The following is a 19,743-nucleotide window of genomic DNA, read 5'->3' as shown; positions in this document are numbered from 1 at the left end:
TAAAAAGTGTATTTTATTTGTAGATCAAATTCTATTTTCACAACCTTTTTTGTGGTTTTGTGTTAAACAAGAATGCTTAGTTCAAACGCACTCATATAATTAAGTCCTTTCTGTCCGTAACCTACTTTACACAGTAAAACTGGACACAAAGAAGTTTTTTTTATTAAACAACTTTAAATAGAAACAAAGAAAAACCTATAGAAGAAAAGAAAACTTGTTGGGTATTTTTATATGTGCTCTCGCATTTTTCTGAGATACTTTGTCCATCAGTGGTGTTAATTTGAAGTTTTGTTTTTATTTAAGGGAAGACTCGTTAGCTTCATCCAAAAATTTATAATGGAGGTATCTATCTGATGGACAGTTACAATAAGTTTTACATGGCATTTTCGTTGTCTTCCTCGAGTTTGTTTAATAAATAATGATATACAGATTAGGACTATAAATTTGTTGCCTTAAAGAAAACAACACTACAGCTTTATTTAAAAACTTTTATCGAAAAAATCAACTTCAGTAATTATGCAGTACAGCTGACAGCTAATCAGTGTAGCCACCTTCAGACTCAATCACTGCTTCGATATGTGTCTGGAACTGGGAGCATGCCTTTTCCACAAGCGCAGGCAGGAGCTTGGCAAATGGTGGCGATCAGGCTGGTTTTGGTGTTGTGGGAGGTAATGTTGGTAATGTTCATGACGTAGTCCAGCAGGTTTAGGTCGGAGGAGGAGAGGGCCCAGTGAGAGAAGGGTACAAAGTTGGAGCAATACTTCTGAGTCCAAGCCTGGGTCTCTTTGGACTTGTGGGTTGGTGTAGAGTTCTGTTGCCACACCCAGGATCTGCCACCTGATTACACCAGGGGATCATTCAGTTTCAGAACATCCAGGGACACTTTGGTGTTGATTTTTAAGCCGTCTTTGAAGATGTGAGGTAACATGATGTTATCCTCACTTAAAACCATATCAAAGATTATAACTGTGGCTGGAAACTTTGTTGAGCTGTGCCCTCAAGCATTAAACAATCCAGATTTGCATTTTGTAGGTGCTGGCAATGGTTCTGTTGTCATAACTTGGACCAGAAGAGAGCATGAATTGTACAGTGGTGCATCTCTGATCTCGCTCGTTGAACATTGTCAGTTTCACACATGATAGAAAGCTCCTATCGCTCTTGGGATACTGGGCAACTAGTTGTCATCAAACGAAAATGGAATCATGTTGTCTTTTCTAGGGCAACAATTTTATCGTTTCACCGTGTATTTCCCAAACTTCACTCATTCTATGGATTAGTTTATAAACGCTTTAAGACTGAGCAAAATCCTTTGTTTTATTTTTTTATTCTTTTCTACCAGTTTCAAGTAGACATTGAAAGTATTTGTAGACAGTAAAGAGGATTTCTCGGTAATTTAAGGAAAAATGATCTTTAGTATAAAAACCTATTCATGAGTGTTCAATAAAAATGAAACACTGAACCATTAACATTTTTTTAATATCTATTTTTATATATTACTAGAGTATTTATTTTTAATATATTACTAGAGTATTTTTAATATATTACGAGAGTATTTTTAATATATTACTAGAGTATTTTCAATATATTACTAGAGTATTTTCAGTATATTACTAGAGTATTTTCAATATATTACTAGAGTATTTTCAATATATTACTAGAGTATTTTTAATATATTACTAGAGTATTTTTAATATATTACTAGAGTATTTTTAATATATTACTAGAGTATTTTTAATATATTACTAGAGTATTTTTAATATATTACTAGAGTATTTTTAATATATTACGAGAGTATTTTTAATATATTACTAGAGTATTTTCAATATATTACTAGAGTATTTTCAATATATTACTAGAGTATTTTCAATATATTACTAGAGTATTTTCAATATATTACTAGAGTATTTTCAATATATTACTAGAGTATTTTCAATATATTACTAGAGTATTTTCAATATATTACTAGAGTATTTTCAATATATTACTAGAGTATTTTTAATATATTACTAGAGTATTTTTAATATATTACTAGAGTATTTTTAATATATTACTAGAGTATTTTTAATATATTACTAGAGTATTTTTAATATATTACTAGAGTATTTTTAATATATTACTAGAGTATTTTTAATATATTACTAGAGTATTTTTAATATATTACTAGAGTATTTTTAATATATTACTAGAGTATTTTTAATATATTACTAGAGTATTTTTAATATATTACTAGAGTATTTTTAATATATTACTAGAGTATTTTTAATATATTACTAGAGTATTTTTAATATATTACTAGAGTATTTTTAATATATTACTAGAGTATTTTTAATATATTACTAGAGTATTTTTAATATATTACTAGAGTATTTTTAATATATTACTAGAGTATTTTTAATATATTACTAGAGTATTTTTAATATATTACTAGAGTATTTTTAATATATTACTAGAGTATTTTTAATATATTACTAGAGTATTTTTAATATATTACTAGAGTATTTTTAATATATTACTAGAGTATTTTTAATATATTACTAGAGTATTTTTAATATATTACTAGAGTATTTTTTTATACATTGCTAGAATATTTATTTTTTTATATATTGCTAGAATATTTATGTTTTTATATATTGCTAGAATATTTATTTTTTATACATTGCTAGAATATTTATTTTTTATACATTGCTAGAATATTTATTTTTTATACATTGCTAGAATATTTATGTTTTTATATATTGCTAGAATATTTATTTTTTATACATTGCTAGAATATTTTTTTATACATTGCTAGAATATTTATTTTTTATATTGCTAGAATATTTATTTTTATATATTGCTAGAATATTTATTTTAATATATTGCTAGAGTATTTACATATATATATTTTACAAGAGTATTTTTTATATATTACTAGAGTATTTTTATATATTACTAGAGTATTTTTATATATTACTAGAGTATTTTTTATATATTACTAGAGTATTTTTTTATATATTACTAGAGTATGTATTTTTTTATATATTACTAGAGTATGTATTTTTTTCATATATTACTAGAGTATGTATTTTTTTATATATTACTAGAGTATGTATTTTTTCATATATTACCAGAGTATACATTTTTTCATATATTACCAGAGTATACATTTTTTCATATATTTCCAGAGTATATATTTTTTTCATATATTACCAGAGTATATATTTTTTTCATATATTACCAGAGTATATATTTTTTCATATATTACCAGAGTATATATTTTTTCATATATTACCAGAGTATATATTTTTTCATATATTACCAGAGTATATATTTTTTCGTATATTACCAGAGTATATATTTTTTTCATATATTACTAGAGTATGTATTTTTTCATATATTACCAGAATATATATTTTTTTCATATATTACCAGAGTATATATTTTTTTCATATATTACCAGAGTATATATTTTTTTCATATATTACCAGAGTATATATTTTTTCATATATTACCAGAGTAAAAACAGTTTTATTTATCTTTGTTGGAGAGTGGTGAAACATAAAAATAAATGACGACTATGAGCGATAAAGATAGTTTGAAACATGTGAATTAAATATAATTCCATCAAACTAAATCGACACAGTATTATAATACTAGTAGACTGCTCAGTATTGCCCAGTTGTAAAATGCGTTTAAATTTTTTAATGTACGCCAGTTTCTTATTATAAAGCCAATTCTCTGTTGATTATTATAACGGACTCGGTATATAGTAGTGATTTTAAAAGTTAAAGATAATAAAAATATGACTTGAGTGCCATCAGCTAGAATCGAAACCAAAATATGTAACTTTCCAGCATTATTCGTGGCCATCTGAATCACGTCCATACATGTACAAAAACTTAAAAAATTATGTTAAAAGTTTAAATGTATATTTGCACATGTGTAGAAGTAACATTTTAGTTGATTTATGCATTCCAAGTTCCATTTTTTTTTTTTTTTTCAATTTTAACACCTTAGTAGCTATTGTTATCAAAACCAAATCGAATCTTCCATAGGTCCAAATCCCCAAAACCAGATATATTACGTTTCAAGTCTATAGACCAAAAATTGGCAGAGTAGTTTAGTAGATATGGATGCCATCAGCTAGAATCGAAACCAAAATAAATAATGATATACATGGGATTATATATTTTTAATTTTATTTATTTTTTTGCATAATGTTTAAGTATCTAATGGAGACATATATAACACGAAAACAGACATCTTATTGGCTTCTGCATATATTAGTGAATTTAAATAAGCGATATGGTACATATAATGAATGAACCTGAAAATGATATGATCTTTAATAAAACAGAACTATCAAGATAGCTCTACATAATTAAGAGGAGCAATTCATATATTTAGTTAAAAAAGATGAGGGATAAGTCGCATAGAATTTTATTGTATAATCAGGTCAATAAGGATTAACATGAGTGTGAAAAGTCCTCTTTTAGGCCATGACATTTCAAAGCCAAATGCTTCTCATCAGAAGAGGAGAGAAGCTGACGTTATACAAATATAAGGATATACAAAACGAAAATTGACTTGATTTAAATTGGAAATAAAAAAAAACTCAGAGATTATCAAAGAAAAAGAAAAAAAAAAGAACATCGAGAAATAGCAGTAGGAGTAGATGAGGGATACAGAAAAACATACAAGGAATAAAATAGAAAAAATATATATAATGAAGAGTAAAGGAAGAAATTTTAGATGAAGGCAAAGAGAAAAAGTCCAAACTTTCAAGATTGTCCTATTGGACTAAAGAATTTTTTTTTCTCATTTTTCCTATTTTTTCTCATTTTTGTCCTTATTGATTTGATAATGCAATGAAATTCTATGCAAATTTTATTATTAGTTTTTTGATTTTTTTAACACGCACGCACACACACACACACTAATGAATTGAGAAACCCAAGCGATCCCTTTTGCCAGTGAACTCATCAGTTAATTGTTGGCGACTAATTACAAAAAAATTTTAAATTACCACATAAAGAGCAACGATTACGGAGATAAGCGTGAAATTTTTTTTTTTTCAAGGGATGGACGAAAAAGAAAATTATTGGAATGGTAGTATGAGTATATATACAATTAGATAAAATATGTGTACAAGTAATGAGAGGTTGAGTGAGGGTTAAAATATATTCGCTGACTTAATGAATTCTTTCTTGTATTCAATGATTAATTCCTGATGAGTTTATTGACGAAAGGGATCCCAAGGATTACTCCATTCATTATTTTTAAAGCTCTGTATAATTTTTATACCATAAAACAGTTATTTAAAAATCTACATAAATATATTTATTTCTCTCTTTTTTTTTTTTTTTTTTTTTTTTCAGCTTAATGAATGAGGTTGTGCACACATCACCCACGATCGGCAGCAATGTGGAAGAGGTGGTGTGGAAAAACATCCATTTCCTTATGTGGGATATCGGTGGACAGGAATCCCTACGAGCTGCCTGGAACACCTATTATACAAATGCAGAGGTATGAGCTTCTCTTTCTTTTTTTCGGCATCCTGCTCTTCCTAAATGGCGACAAAATGCTATTTCAAAATGAACTTTCACAAACGGATGGATGGGTCTCCTATTTAAATTTATGTGACACAGAGCATTGCCGTCGGGTTCCCTGCTCGTCTTTAACAAAGCAAACTTATCAAGATAGTAGAAGCTCTATACGGTTAAGAGGAGCAATTCATATAATAAAAAAAGATGAGGGATAAAAGTCACATAGAATTTTATTACTTATTATTTATCAGATCAATAAGGATGAAAATTACAAAGTAGAAAAATCTGCTTTTGGCCATGGCATTTTGAAGCTAAATGCTTCTCATCAGAAAGGAGAAAAATTGACGTAATGCAAGTATAAGGCTATACAAAGGCAAAAGCTAACTTAAAGAACATTTAAATTTGAAATAAAAAAAAAAGGCAGTATTGAATAAAATAATATATATTTATATTTCAAAACAAACTTCACAAACGGACAAATATGTCTGACGGATTGTGAAAATTTCTTCTCCCATAGAAGAAGGCTTATGGAACTCTGAACGCATCCGTTAAACGAAACACACTTACTTTATATAAGTAATCTGGTATTATCCAACATAACTATGGCTTTTAAAAGGCTTTTGTAATTCTTTCATTTGAAGGTATTTTATAAAAAATTCATTGTATTAAGTTGGTGCAAAAATGTTTTTTTTTGTTTTTTTAATTTTTTTTTTTTTTTACATTCAACTTCAAAAGATCATAATGCCTTTCATAATAAACTTTATTAACCAAAATAAGAACCATTAGAATCAACACATTTTTGCCAGCGAGAAACAAGTTTATTTATTCCATTAACATAGAAATCCAGAGTTCTGGAAGCGATGAAGTTATTGAAGGCCAATTCGGCATCATCTCGGCTTTTGAAGCATTTTTTGTGCAGGAAGTTGTCAAGATGCTTGAAAAAGTGATAATCAGTGGGCGAGAGGTCTGGTGAATATGGCGGATGAGGCAGCCTAATTCATTCAGCTTCTGCAGGGTCAGTTGAGCAACATGTAGGTGAACGTTGTCATGAAGAATTGGTTCCTTCATACTGACCAATCTTGGGCACATATGTTGGAGCTTCTGGTGCATTTTATCAATTTGTCAGCTACTTCACCGCTGTAATTGTTTCACCCGGATTCAAGAAGTGGTGATGGATGAGACTGGCCGCAGACCATCAAACAGTCACTATAACCTTTTTTTTATTTTTTGGTGCAATTTCGGCTTCAGGAAGTGTTGTGGAGCTTCTCCAGCATTCAACCACTGTGCCGAACACTTCTTATCACACATCATAATCCGCTAAAGAAATCGGTTGAAGATGCCCCAAAACGACGATTTTTTTGATTATCGTTCAATTCATTCGGCACCCATTTATCTAACTTCTCTGACTTTCCTATTTGCTTTAAATGGCGAACGACTGTTGAGTGGTTGACCTTGAGTTCAACAGCAACTTCTTGTGTGGTTTTGTGAAGTCTGGCTTCAATAAAGGATTTTAAATGTTCATTATCAACCGCAGTCAGCCAGCCGTGAGTGTCTTCATCTTTGAGGCTTTCGTCATCATTACAAAATTTCTTGAACCACAATTGTGCCACATATTTGAACTGGGCCAAAAAATCGTGCAGATTTGAATTTTGTCCATACTGTTGAAAAGCCTGCAAAAAATATGAATGAAGAAATTGAGAACGCTAATGAATAACACAATTCGATAGAGCGTAAAACGCGCTTCAAAATGATAGATAACATGGCTATATATATATATATATATATATATATATATATATATATATATATATATATCAATGAATTAATTCAGAAATCATATATAAAAGTAACATGTGAGAAAATGATATTGTTTTTGCACCAACCTAATAACTAGTGATGGGGCGATTCCAATATTTTTTCCTGATTCCGATAGAATTACTGATTCTTTATAAATCTCTAAGTATTTAACAATAAAGTTGTTTTTTATTTCCATTTACCATAAAAACATATGTGCAGATATTTTCTCAAGCATAGAAATACACTTGGGGGTGGGGTGATCTATAGATTTTGGTTTTAAAATTAGTTTAAAATCAATAAATTTTTATTTTATCATTACTACCAGCAGCGGAAGAATTTCAAGTATAAAACTTTTACCAAAATGAGCAGATTTGATATTAAGTTGCCCGGTTTGAAAGTTTGTTTTGTAAAATAAAAGGTATCAGCATAACATGTCTCCAACTAAAACTTTGTTTTTGAACTGAAATTTTGGCTGGTGAGAGAATATAAAATATTCCTTTTTCCTATTTTTAACAATCTTTGACAGAACCTCCTGATATTGACACCCTGTGATGAGGAAAATCTGTTATTTTCATTGGAAACTTTGCTTTCATATAAGCTGTATCACCTGAAGAGATCTCTAGTTACTAAAAACCAGCTGACCGAAACATGCTCATGATTGTGTAGCAACATATTACTGCTTATGTAAAAACAAATAAACAGTATACCTTGCCCTACTTCAGTATTGAGCACTTTTGTATTAACCCAGTTAGACTTCATTGGTTAATTTACCTCTGGATAATAATAACCTCGGATTATTTATATATACATACATATATATATATATATATATATTTATATATATATATATATATATATATATATATACTAGCAAAAGTACCCGTCGTTGACTGGGTTCAAAAACAGCCTACAGAAAATGGACTCTGATTTCTGAAAGTATGATAGGTTATGAAAATGAAGGGTTGTAAAGAGATAGCTTTGAATTTGGGGGTATCAAAACCAAAGCAAAATATGATGAAAGTAAAAATAAAATAGATAAACCCCATAATACCATACCTGTTCACATTGAAACACTTACCACAATATTCTGTGGATCTGTATTAAAAAACCTTGTTAAACTTTGTGACATATTTCCATTTTATGGAGGTCAGGTGCGAACGAACACTCCATAATTTTATTATACCATATTTCTTCAAACTGAAACATTATTATCAAAGTATACTTACGCAGATAGATATGAAAAGTCTTTATTAAAGTTTGTGCCTATTTCCATTCTATGGAGGCCAGGCGCGAACGCAGACCCCACAATTTTATTATAGCATCCCTATTTAAGTTAAAACATACTTATCAATGTATCCTTATGTACATCTATATCAAAAATACTTGTAAACGTTTTTTTTTAATTTTTTTTATTTCCATACTTTGTGAACCAGGTGTGAACGCAGACCCCACAATTTTAATGAACCACCATTCTGCCAGATCAAACATACCCATTCCTGTGTCTCGATACATCTATCATTATATGTAATCAGTTTTTTAAAATAGTCAACCATATAGGAGCCTATTCATGACCAGACGCACACACAGACATTCAGCTTTATATTATATATATATATATATATATATATATATATATATATATATATATATATGGCTCTACAGACAGATTTATTTTTAGTTGACCTTTGACAACTAAATATTTTCATTTATTAACCGAATAGAAAAGTTACTAGTTAAACCCACGTGATTTTTGGAATGTGACATCTTCATTCTGTGATGAGTAGGTGCATCAAAGATTTTTTGTACTGTTTAAAAATAAAGTGTCATTTCAAATTTTATGAAGAACATACTCTGATCAACTCAATGATTGAAGGTATAAACTTTCGAATTTATTTAGATGTTTTTCAAACAGTCTTCATTAAAAAAGAAAAACAGTTATTGTTCTATTAAACTTTTATTGTTTAAATAATTTGACTTTGCTCATTTTATTTAAATTAAAATAAAAGTTGAAAAGACAATTTTCACTGAGTAATGACCTTTAGAATATTGTTTGTGTAAAAAAAAACAACAAAAAAAGCATAGTCGCCAAAAGCTAAGGATTTTATTATTTCTAGTCGCCACTTGAAAAATCACTCATAAATGACTGTTTCACTGGCAATGTAAACCCCATATATAACATTACTTGGTTTTCTAATATTTTCAAATTAACCTTAATGTTTTCAAAGATGTAACTAAGTTCCTTCTATTTAAAACGTTTGAATTTTCAACATGTTCATCTTGAAATCTAACGCAATAAACACTTGTCATAAACTGTCTTCATAAAAATCATCAAATTTTAATCGTGATTTTCAACTGAAAATCAATCCCTCTCATTAACCCTTATCTTTCATTTGCTTTTGGCCTTGATATATGGTGACTCATTTGTAAAAAAAAAATTTCTTTTTATTAATCCTGTGTTAGTTTTTTTTTTTTTTTTTCCAACTTCTTATTTCTGACGACTTATGGAATTGGTTGTGTTAATTCCATTCAGAAAGGTATGAACCCTAAATGTCTACCAGTTATGTATAAACTAGCAACTTATATTCTTCATATACAATAAATATATTACAATAAGTATTATCTTTTGATATTAAATAACTAAACAGGTTGACAAAGCTCCTATCTCTACATCATAAACGCTCTGATCCCCATCTGGCATCAATTGAAATGGATGACTCTCGTCTAGGGGAGGCGCCAGGTTTTGATAAGCTCCTGGGTTTGACCTTTACACCTGATCTTAAATGGAACACATACATAAAGTCTGTGGCCAAGGTCGCTGGGAAAATGGTGGGATCCTTCTACCGCTCCAGAAGATATCTCACTAATGATGCAATTCTCTATCTATATAAGAGCCAAGTACGTCCAAAGATGGAGTACTGCTGCCACATCTGGGTGGGAGCTGCTAAAAACAGCCTATCCTGCCTTAACAGAGTACAGAATAGACTTTGTGGCTTGGTGGGGGATGCCCTTTTCTCTACCCTGCAACCTTTTTCCCACAGAAGAGACATAGCGAGCCTGTCATTGTTCTATCGTTATTTCCATGGCAGGTGCTCGTCTGAGCTCCATTCTCTGGTCCCCCCTCACCAATCTTTTTCAAAAAACACCCGACTAGCTGAAACCACCGTCAATAATTTTCCCCACTCTTTATCTGTGCCTAAATCAAAGCGTAGATACCATGAACAAAGCTTCTTTCTTAGAACTGCATGCCTGTGGAACTCTGTTCCGCTTGCCTGTTTCCCTCCCGACTTCAACCTGGATGTCTTCAAGTCCAACACAAATTCCTGATGAACCGCCCCCCCCCCAAGTAATGACACCTTATCAATTCTCCAATACTGTTGCCACACTATCCCTTTGATTACTGTACACACAATAACCCTTATCCCTGAGTGGCCATTGGGCCTTGATAAGTGGTGAACTCCATGTAAAAAAAAAAAAAAAAAAAATATGCAGTAAACCAGTCGAACCAAATGTAGTGATCCTGAGTATGACCTTAAGACATCCAGTAGTAAGGCCTTATTTGGGGGGCTGTGGGGAATGTGGAGTTGCCCTGTGGTTACAATTGCTCCCAGGTCCACTTTGGCTCAGAGTGATAGTACCTGATGTCTTAACAGGTACTATCAGATCAGGCTGTCTGAAGATACTAGCTTCCAGACCAAAAATGCACCAAATTGATTGATGTTGTATTTCATTTTTTTCATTCTCTTTGACAAACTCAATCTTGTTCTGCAAAGTCGAAAATAAAAACAATTTTCTTCTACAAAACAATCAAGCCAAACACAATGAATAAATATTTGAAGATATAAAGAACTTGACGAATAAAAACTTTTTCTAAAATTACTGGATTCGGCATTAAAGAACCTGAAAAGGATTGTATTACGATAAAATAAAACAAATTAATTTTATTCCTCATCAAACAAGGCATATTGCCACTTGGATGTAAGGAGCTACGATTTGGGATCATGTCTAACAGGAGATTGTGGGGAGTCGAATAGCAAGATGTCTGTTCACATTGCATTTAAACTTTTACTGGTTAGTAAAGTTAGTGAAGCAGGAAATAGGGAGGGAATTTCAAAGTCTGATGGAAGAAACTATTAGAATGTTTTTTAGCATCTAAGGTGTGTGATTTTGCTACTTGGAGGGGGAAACAAGTGTTGTGAGTTGATCAGAGCATGTTCTGTTAAAGTACTTATAAAACAGGAACAGGGATGCAACATTGCAGCGATCAGAGGTTGGGTCTTATCCAATAGTTTTGGTCTTATTAGATTTGAGATTCTTATTTCGAACCATGTCCAACAGTGAGAGACTAGTGGTAGATGAATCAGCTGAGATGTGGCAACAATACTCCAGACATGGGCAAAGATATAGGATAATCTCTGGTGTGAGTAATTTTCTAGCACAGTAGAGGGATGCAACTATGCAGTGATGGGACAGAAGTTTGGGCTTGGTTGATAATGCGGAACCTATTAGATTGGAGACTCTTTTTTTTTTTTTCTAACTTTCTTTTTTAAGAGGGAAAGACTAGTGGTGGATGCACCAGCCTCAACGGGACATCAATATTTCATGTATTGGCTTTGTAGAGGTATAGGATATTCTCAGGTATGAATAATTTTCTAGTGCAGTAAAGAGAATCCACTTTTTTTACAGCAGCCTTGGCAATGTCCTCAATTTATTCATTCTAATTCATTCTGTCTGTGAATGCTGAGCGAGAAGTTTGAATGATATGCTCTAAGGTTTGGATAATGAAGCTAGAGGTGACAAAAATTGAAAACTGCAAACTGGCCTTACTTTATTATATAGAAAAAGAATAGTAAAATTTTTGTTAATTGATTTTGTTTTTTTTTTTGTTTTTTTTAAATTGATTAATTGTAAATGATTTAATGTTAATTCTTTCTTTAATCCGTTTCAGTTTGTGATTCTTGTGGTGGACAGTTGTGACAGAGAGCGTCTCTCCATAACTAAGGAAGAACTTTATAAAATGATGGCGCATGAAGTAAGCATTAAGTTATTTTTATTTTTTCCAAGTTGGTAACCTGGGTTTTGTTTAAGACAAGATTTTTTTTTTTTTTTTTTTTTTTTTTTTTAATGAAAATTGCTCCAGACAAGTTGTGGAGTCACTTAATGTAAGGAGCTACTATTTGGGGTTTAAAGCTGTCCCCTGTTAATATTTTAAAAGTTTGTACCTGTAGAAGGATACATGTTTTTTTTTTTTTTTTTTTTTTTTTTTTATGTTCAGGATTAATTTCAGTTTGGATAAAAGTTTGACAAAAAGAAAATTTTAAATGTGGCTATACCGATATAAACCAATAAAATGAACACACCTGACACGAGATTTTAATGTTTTTAATATTAAGACATCATTGTAAATTTGGAGACGTTTTTCTTATATATATATATATATATATATATATATATATATATATATATATATATATATTTTTTTTTTTTTGTTATTAATATTACGTTCCATGAGCAAGGGGGAAGAATTGCTGTTTTCCAGGTCAAGTTATTCATCTAGCACTTATTGTTGGCTAGTTTTTCACTTGGAAGTAGTTATCAATTTATTTTTCTTAGCTCATTGCATCAAATGACTTCATGTCTCGACAAGAATAGTCATCATTAAATAAAACAGACCTCAGAGATAAAGAGGGAGACTAAATGTACAGAAAGAAAGACCCCCCCTCCTCCAAATTACTGTATTTGAGTAACAGCGAAGGAATATTAGTCGAGGCAAATAAAAAGAAGAACGTAGTCCTAGTACATATGAGCATATGGGAAGATGGCTGTGGCAGCAGAGGATAGCTGGCTTGTGGGGAGATTAGCAGCAGCAGTAACCAAAAAAACATGCATATGCAAATTAGGGAGTGTGCTTGAGAAGAAGAGGGGGGAAAAAGGAGGGAAAAAAACGCAACACGTGCTTGATAGAAAAGAAAGCCGGCATCAAAGAAAATGGACATGTAAATGCGAAGGCGGGAAATGGCTGCTATGACTGGAGAAGAAAAGTGTACAGCGAGTGAAATGGACAATAGTGAAAGACTTAAGTGGTGCCGAAAAAATTATTACGATAAAAAAAAAAAAAACTTTTGAGAAAAAAAAAATGCCAACCCAGATTTTTATTTACTTTGTTTGTAATGGCAACTTTACAGCAGATTCAGTGGAAAACTAAGACAAAAAAAAAAAAAAATTGCATTTCTTGAGATTAATATAAATTCAAAAAACCAATAAACACTGCAGTGAAGAACAAAAGATGTTTGTCCAGAATTTCCCTCTCCTTATGGAAAAATTCTGTATGATGTATACCCATGACGGAAAGAAACTATACACCAACAATCACATAAATCTTTCATTACTTGGCCTTCGGGACAAGATCACAGTGTAGTATCTGTTCCGGCAGATACTGCAAGCTATGACTAGCAAAGACCAGATGTGGGGGCAACCCCACATGCCTGACCTTTAACCAGCTCCCATTTCCCACCTCTCGGGAGCTGGTCCCCTTTTTCCCTTCCCCCTCCCTTCACTCCTCACATTAAAAATCGGCCTTGTGCCTAATTTGCTCGGTGGGGGAGCAAATAAATACCATCTGTTCCGGCAGATACTGCAAGCTATGACTAGCTATGACTAGCAAAGACCAGATGTGGGGGCAACCCCACATGCCTGACCTTTAACCAGCTCCCATTTACCACCTCTCGGGAGCTGGTCCCCTTTTTTCCCTTCCCCCTCCCTTCACTCCTCACATTAAAAATTGGCCTTGTGCCTAATTTGCTCGGTGGGGGAGCAAATAAATACCATCTGTTCCGGCAGATACTGCAAGCTATGACTAGCTATGACTAGCAAAGACCAGATGTGGGGGCAACCCCACATGCCTGACCTTTAACCAGCTCCCATTTACCACCTCTCGGGAGCTGGTCCCCTTTTCCCTTTCCCCCTCCCTTCACTCCTCACATTAAAAATCGGCCTTGTGCCTAATTTGCTCGGTGGGGGAGCAAATAAATACCATCTGTTCTTCAGATGCTGCACTTCAATTTCTTGTTCTCTGTCAGTGGGAGAGAAATCCTTCACGACTGAGACAATTTTTATTTTTGTTCCTTTTCTCCACGTTAAAAAACGACCCTGGTGTCTAACTTTGTCCCGTGGGGAGGCATTGTAAATAGGAACAATCACATAAATCGTTTAAGTAGTTTTATTTTTATAAAGATAATTTTTAAGCAAATTTGAGTTTTTTTGTTTTTTTTTAATGTCTGTCCACTTGCATGATCAGAATAGCATTTGTAAAATCTCAATTTGGAGTTATTCTCCTTGTTTCTCAGACTGATTTCAAGATAGCGTCGTGAGTTTGTCAGTCATAGTTTAACCATAAAATTTGATTTCTTTATTGAAAAATAAAACTACTTGATCAATTTATGTGATTTTTTTTGTGTACAATTTTTTTCCATCACAGGTATGTACCTCATACAGATTTTTCTTTATTTGTATATTTTTCAAGAAGGGTAATTCTGGACAAGTACTGAACAAAGGACAAAATGATATAAAAAATCTAATATTTATTTACAAGTATGATAAATGTTCAAATATGCAAAATAAAAACTTACAAGATATTAATTTGGGAATGGTCGGTAGCTAATGTTATTTAGCAAAGAATAATCAACTAAAAATGTTTTCTTTAATCAAAAAAAAAAAAAGATGAAAATGTTATTTAATTTATTTATTAATCTTCACAGGATTTACGTAAATCCGCCATGTTGATTTTGGCCAACAAACAGGACATAAAAGGCTCAATGTCAGCTGCTGAGATCTCACAACAACTGAATCTGACGTCGATAAAGGACCACGTCTGGCACATTCAAGCCTGCTGTGCTCTTACAGGTGAAGGGTGAGTATCGTGGCTTTTTGAATTTTGATGGGAATTTGTTCAAAATGTTTTTGGTATATTTAAAGAAACCACAGTTCGGTATATGCCAACATGTAAAACAATATTATCAGTTCAAGTTTTGCATTTTCTTGAATGGTAAAAATGATGTTGTGAATGGATCCCATAAGAATGCTATAATTTTTCAAATATATTATACTTTTCATGTGTGCAAATCAACTTACATGACGGTATATTTTTTTATGAGGTTATATTGTATTTAAATATGTGTGTGTATAATCTACTATTATATAAAATGAACTTTATCTCAGTGTAAGGTGATGGACTCTAAAACGGCTGGGCAGATTTTTATGAAATTTTACACGAAGGTACTTTATGTGCCTGGCAGTGTTCTTCAATAAGTTTTGTATCAGAATGTCTTCAATAAGTATTGACATGAAAAAAATAATCTGATGAAAGAAGGAACAGGTAATTTTGACAAAAGTTAACACCTTACATAGCCTAACATCACAAGAGTCTCTGAGAAGTTTTATCACACAAGCTGTAAGGCTCGACATAAAATCAGCAGTAGATTTTTTTTGATATGACAGGGGTGCATTCAAAATGAATGTTTCTGTTTAAAGCACAATTGAACCATGATACTTGATTTTTTTTTTTTTTTTTTTTTTTTTTTTTTTTTTTTCATTTTAAACTTAAATTCAAGCCATTATCATCGTACAACCAGTAGACTAGTCACATAAAATCAATAGTAGGTTCTTTGATATGACAGGGACAAAATGAATGTTTCTCTTTAGAGCACAATTGAAGCATGATACTTGACTTTTGTATTTTAAACTTTAATTCAAGCCATTATAAAGAAAGATTTTATAAAATCAACAGTAAGTTCTTTACAGTGCAATGTAGACTACAACATATTGTGGACTAAGTCATTGCAAGAGGCATACAAGCTTCCTCTTGGTGCACCACGATGTGTCCCAAACTAGAGTAGGCAATCAATCGATTGGATTGAAAAATAGGTAATTTCACCGATTTCGATGCCAATAAAAATATGGGAGTATGGAACATTCGTCGATCATCATTCAATCCCAGGCAAAGTTGAGTCACCCTTACAATATATATATATATATATATATATATATATATATATTAGTCTAGGAAGTTTTTAATAAAAAATAATTTAAACAATTTTGTTTATCACGTTTGATTTGTATTCTTTTGATATTACTAGAAAATCACAAGTTTTACATAATGACATATTAAAATTAATTTTGATTGAACAAGTCCCATTTGCTCACTAGCTTGTGATCTAGTTTTAGTGAGCATATTAAATTTATGTAATCTTTCTTTGTTTCTTCAGTAAAAATCTTAAGTACCTTTTTGATACCAGAAAAGTATTTCTATAAAAAAAAGGAAATCTAGCTATATATATATATATATATATATATATATATATAATCATCCACATACATATACGTTTCATCCTACTGTAATCCTCATCATAAAAGACAACTCTTCAACTGATTGCACAATTCAAACGCCCGGACAAAAGTCACTTTTAACTTGAATCCAAATGTGCTAACCAGTTGGTCAATATCAACAACTATGCAATAAGCTGAGAAATAAATCTTACTTATGTCATATAAAACAGACATTTTGCCTGTCATCTTAAGTGTTTAACAGATCCCATGGAAGGAACTTCACATTTTAAAATTAGTTGGCTTATATCATTTCTCTTAAAGGGGCCCACCTGAATGGAGGCTATAAATAATTATTTAGGAATAAATATATTTTTTTAATTATTAAATATATCCATATACATTTCATCATTGTTATGAATGGATCTTTTATTTGTAAGCTAAAACAGGCTCCTTCCAATTATAATTCAAGTTCAATTTCATGTCTTCGTCTGCTGCTGTTATGAAAATGGCGCTCTTGTATCCATCATGCCGTTAAGATGTAAGAATTACTATGACAGTTGAAGTAGGGGAGGTAACTCTGCCTTTTACAGAAAAGGAGTTGATCATGTTATATTGACCTAACAATCTTAATGAAATCAGTGTGAAAGATAATTGGTCTGCCAATCAAATTATTTTCTTTAAATGCTATGATGTATCTGCTAGAGATGTGCATTTCATCTGTCGAGTTGTCTTAGAATTAGGAAGAATTCTAGCATGCTAATCATCAAGAGTAATGAACTTGCCTAACCCTAAAGTAGAATGGTTTTAGGATGTTTTATGTTGAGTTTTATTCTTTTTTTTTTTTCTTTTTTTTTTAATTATTTCTGGGTGATTTTACAAATTGCCTTCTGTTGGCCAAGGAGTTGTTATATAATTTATAGAAAAAAAGGAAGAATTTTACAAAATAAAATTAATGGTCTTTTACATCTGTTTTGACTACAAACACATTTGCTCTTTCAGCCATTTTTACACCCATTTTGTTTTGTTTTTTGGATTTCAGTTTATACCAAGGTTTAGAATGGCTCACAAACCAACTCCGACGTAGATGATAGTCATGATTGTAGGCTGCCTCTTTCATCATCGTTGCTGCCATGGTCGCCGCTGCCACCACCACCACCACCACCACCACCACCACCGTCATCTCTTTTCCAGTACCAAAAAAACATTTCTTGTGCAACTGCCGACCAGATACTTGCTGCTCTCCCTTGAGCAGTCACCACATTCGGCAAATCATGAAAAGGAAAAAAAAGTCATCGTCCTTTAAAACAAGAAATATCAGGTGGAAAGCAAAAAAAATACAAACTTTTTTTTTTTTTTTTTTTTTTTGTAAATTTAAAATGAAAGGAAAAGCCCAAAAACCTAATGATTCCCCCCCCTCCCCAGTTTCCCTTCTCCTTTTCTGACTCTCAACAGCAAACAACTTCCCTCCCTGGCCCCTTTCCCCCTCTCTCCAAAAACAAAATGAAAAAACAAAAACACAATAAAATAAACTAAAATTTGTATAGAACATGACATTTTCACCCTCCTTTCTTTTTTTTTTTTTTTTTTTCTTTTTTTTTTAATATTAAAATTTTATAAATTTTTTTAAATATCTTTTTTTATTTCAAGACAATTTAAAAAATAAAAAAAAAGAATCTATGAGAGGAAATTTTCAGTTTCTGAATTCTTCGCCAATGTATTCAAAGTGATTGCCTGTGATGGAGATCCAGACGAAGAAAGGATTTTTGCTGAGCAAGAGAAAGATATGGAGGGAGGAAAGATAGGATATATAGAGAGATATGAGATTACTCCTTTCTAAAACTTTTTTTTTTAATATTAAAATTTTATAAATTAAAACAAAAATTTTTTTTTTTTTTTTTTTTTCCAAGACAATTTAAAAAATAAACAAAAAATCTATGAGAGGAAATTTAAAGTTTCTGAATTCTTTACCAATGTATTTAAAGATGCCTGTGATGGAGATAGAGGTGAAAGGATTTTTGCTGAGCAAGAGAGATATGGAGGAAGGAACGATAGGATAAAGAGAGAGAGAGAGATATGAGATTACTCCTTTCTAAAACTCCACTCCCATCTACTAAAAATTCCTTTTAGGTTTGTGTTTACTCTAGTTTTTGCAGCTCACAACTTTTCTTCTGCCTATGGCCCCTCTCAGTTAGACTCCCTCCTTACCCTTTTTCAAATGCCTACTTTCACTTCACCCCCATGCACATACACATCTTAGAAAGGAGTATACATGCTCTCACACTCCTTACATAAACATAGAATCACCCTCCTGCAGACCTGCTCAACCGTTTACATTGTCTATTTGCATATGCAGCCCACTCTGTTATATTCACCCTCACTTATGCTCAAACTCTTCCACAATGTCCCTTTTCATACATACCCACGCTCCATGCTTACACACCTCCACTCACACATGACGGTACTTGTACAGTTTAGTCAAGACATTAAAAAATGAAAATATCGAAAAAACTTTAAATTATATGTATCCGTTATAGAACGAAGTTCTCTGAAAAAAAATTTCACTTAATTTCATCAAGTAGTTTTTTTTTTTTTTTTTTTTTTTTTTTTTTACAGCGGAAAAATATGTTTTTATGAGAGCGCGTTGAAGGCGGCCATCTTGGATTTAAAAAAAAAAATTGTTTGAATTTTAGAAATGACAACGGGAGATGACTCCAGTTAAAGCGCTCCCCATCTCTAATACATTTTGCTCGGTATCATAACAAATTGTTTTTTCCCTGTAAAAAAAAAAAAATCTACTTGATGAAATTAAGTGAAATTTTTTTTCAGAGAACTTCATCCCATAACGATACATACAATTTAAACTTTTTCGATATTTTCATTTTTTAATGTCTTGACTAAACTGTACAAGTTCCCACATGACCACTCACACTTTTGTGTATCTATGCAGCCACTCACGTTAGCACACACTTAACCCATCTTTGAGTTTTTTTGTTTTTTTTTCAATGAAAATCAGTGTCTGTCAATCATACTTAAAGAAAAAGGTCCTTATCAAGAATTCCTCATATTAAAAGAATAAAATCTAAGAAAAATTTGCATGATG

At 31.5% G+C, this 19,743-nt stretch overlaps 1 protein-coding gene across 1 annotated transcript in view; it reads left to right on the top strand.

Moving 5' to 3' along the window:
- Positions 1–18,543, top strand: part of LOC145291463 (ADP-ribosylation factor-like protein 5B) — a 150,644-nt gene extending 132,101 nt beyond the window's left edge. The window contains exons 3-6 of the mRNA XM_080137322.1: positions 5,358–5,505; positions 12,268–12,351; positions 15,077–15,228; positions 17,683–18,543. Coding sequence (XP_079993448.1) covers positions 5,358–5,505; positions 12,268–12,351; positions 15,077–15,228; positions 17,683–17,731 — 433 coding nt within the window. The 3' untranslated portion in view covers positions 17,732–18,543. The remainder of the gene's footprint in view (positions 1–5,357; positions 5,506–12,267; positions 12,352–15,076; positions 15,229–17,682) is intronic.
- The last annotated feature ends 1,200 nt before the right edge of the window (positions 18,544–19,743 follow it).

The sequence above is a fragment of the Euprymna scolopes genome, chromosome 12, assembly GCF_053919585.1.
Source record: "Euprymna scolopes isolate OS-2025 chromosome 12, ASM5391958v1, whole genome shotgun sequence".
NCBI classification, from domain to species: Eukaryota; Metazoa; Mollusca; class Cephalopoda; order Sepiida; family Sepiolidae; genus Euprymna; species Euprymna scolopes.
The sequence above is the reverse complement of the archived record's forward strand: the minus strand, read 5'-3'. Positions and strand labels throughout refer to the sequence as shown.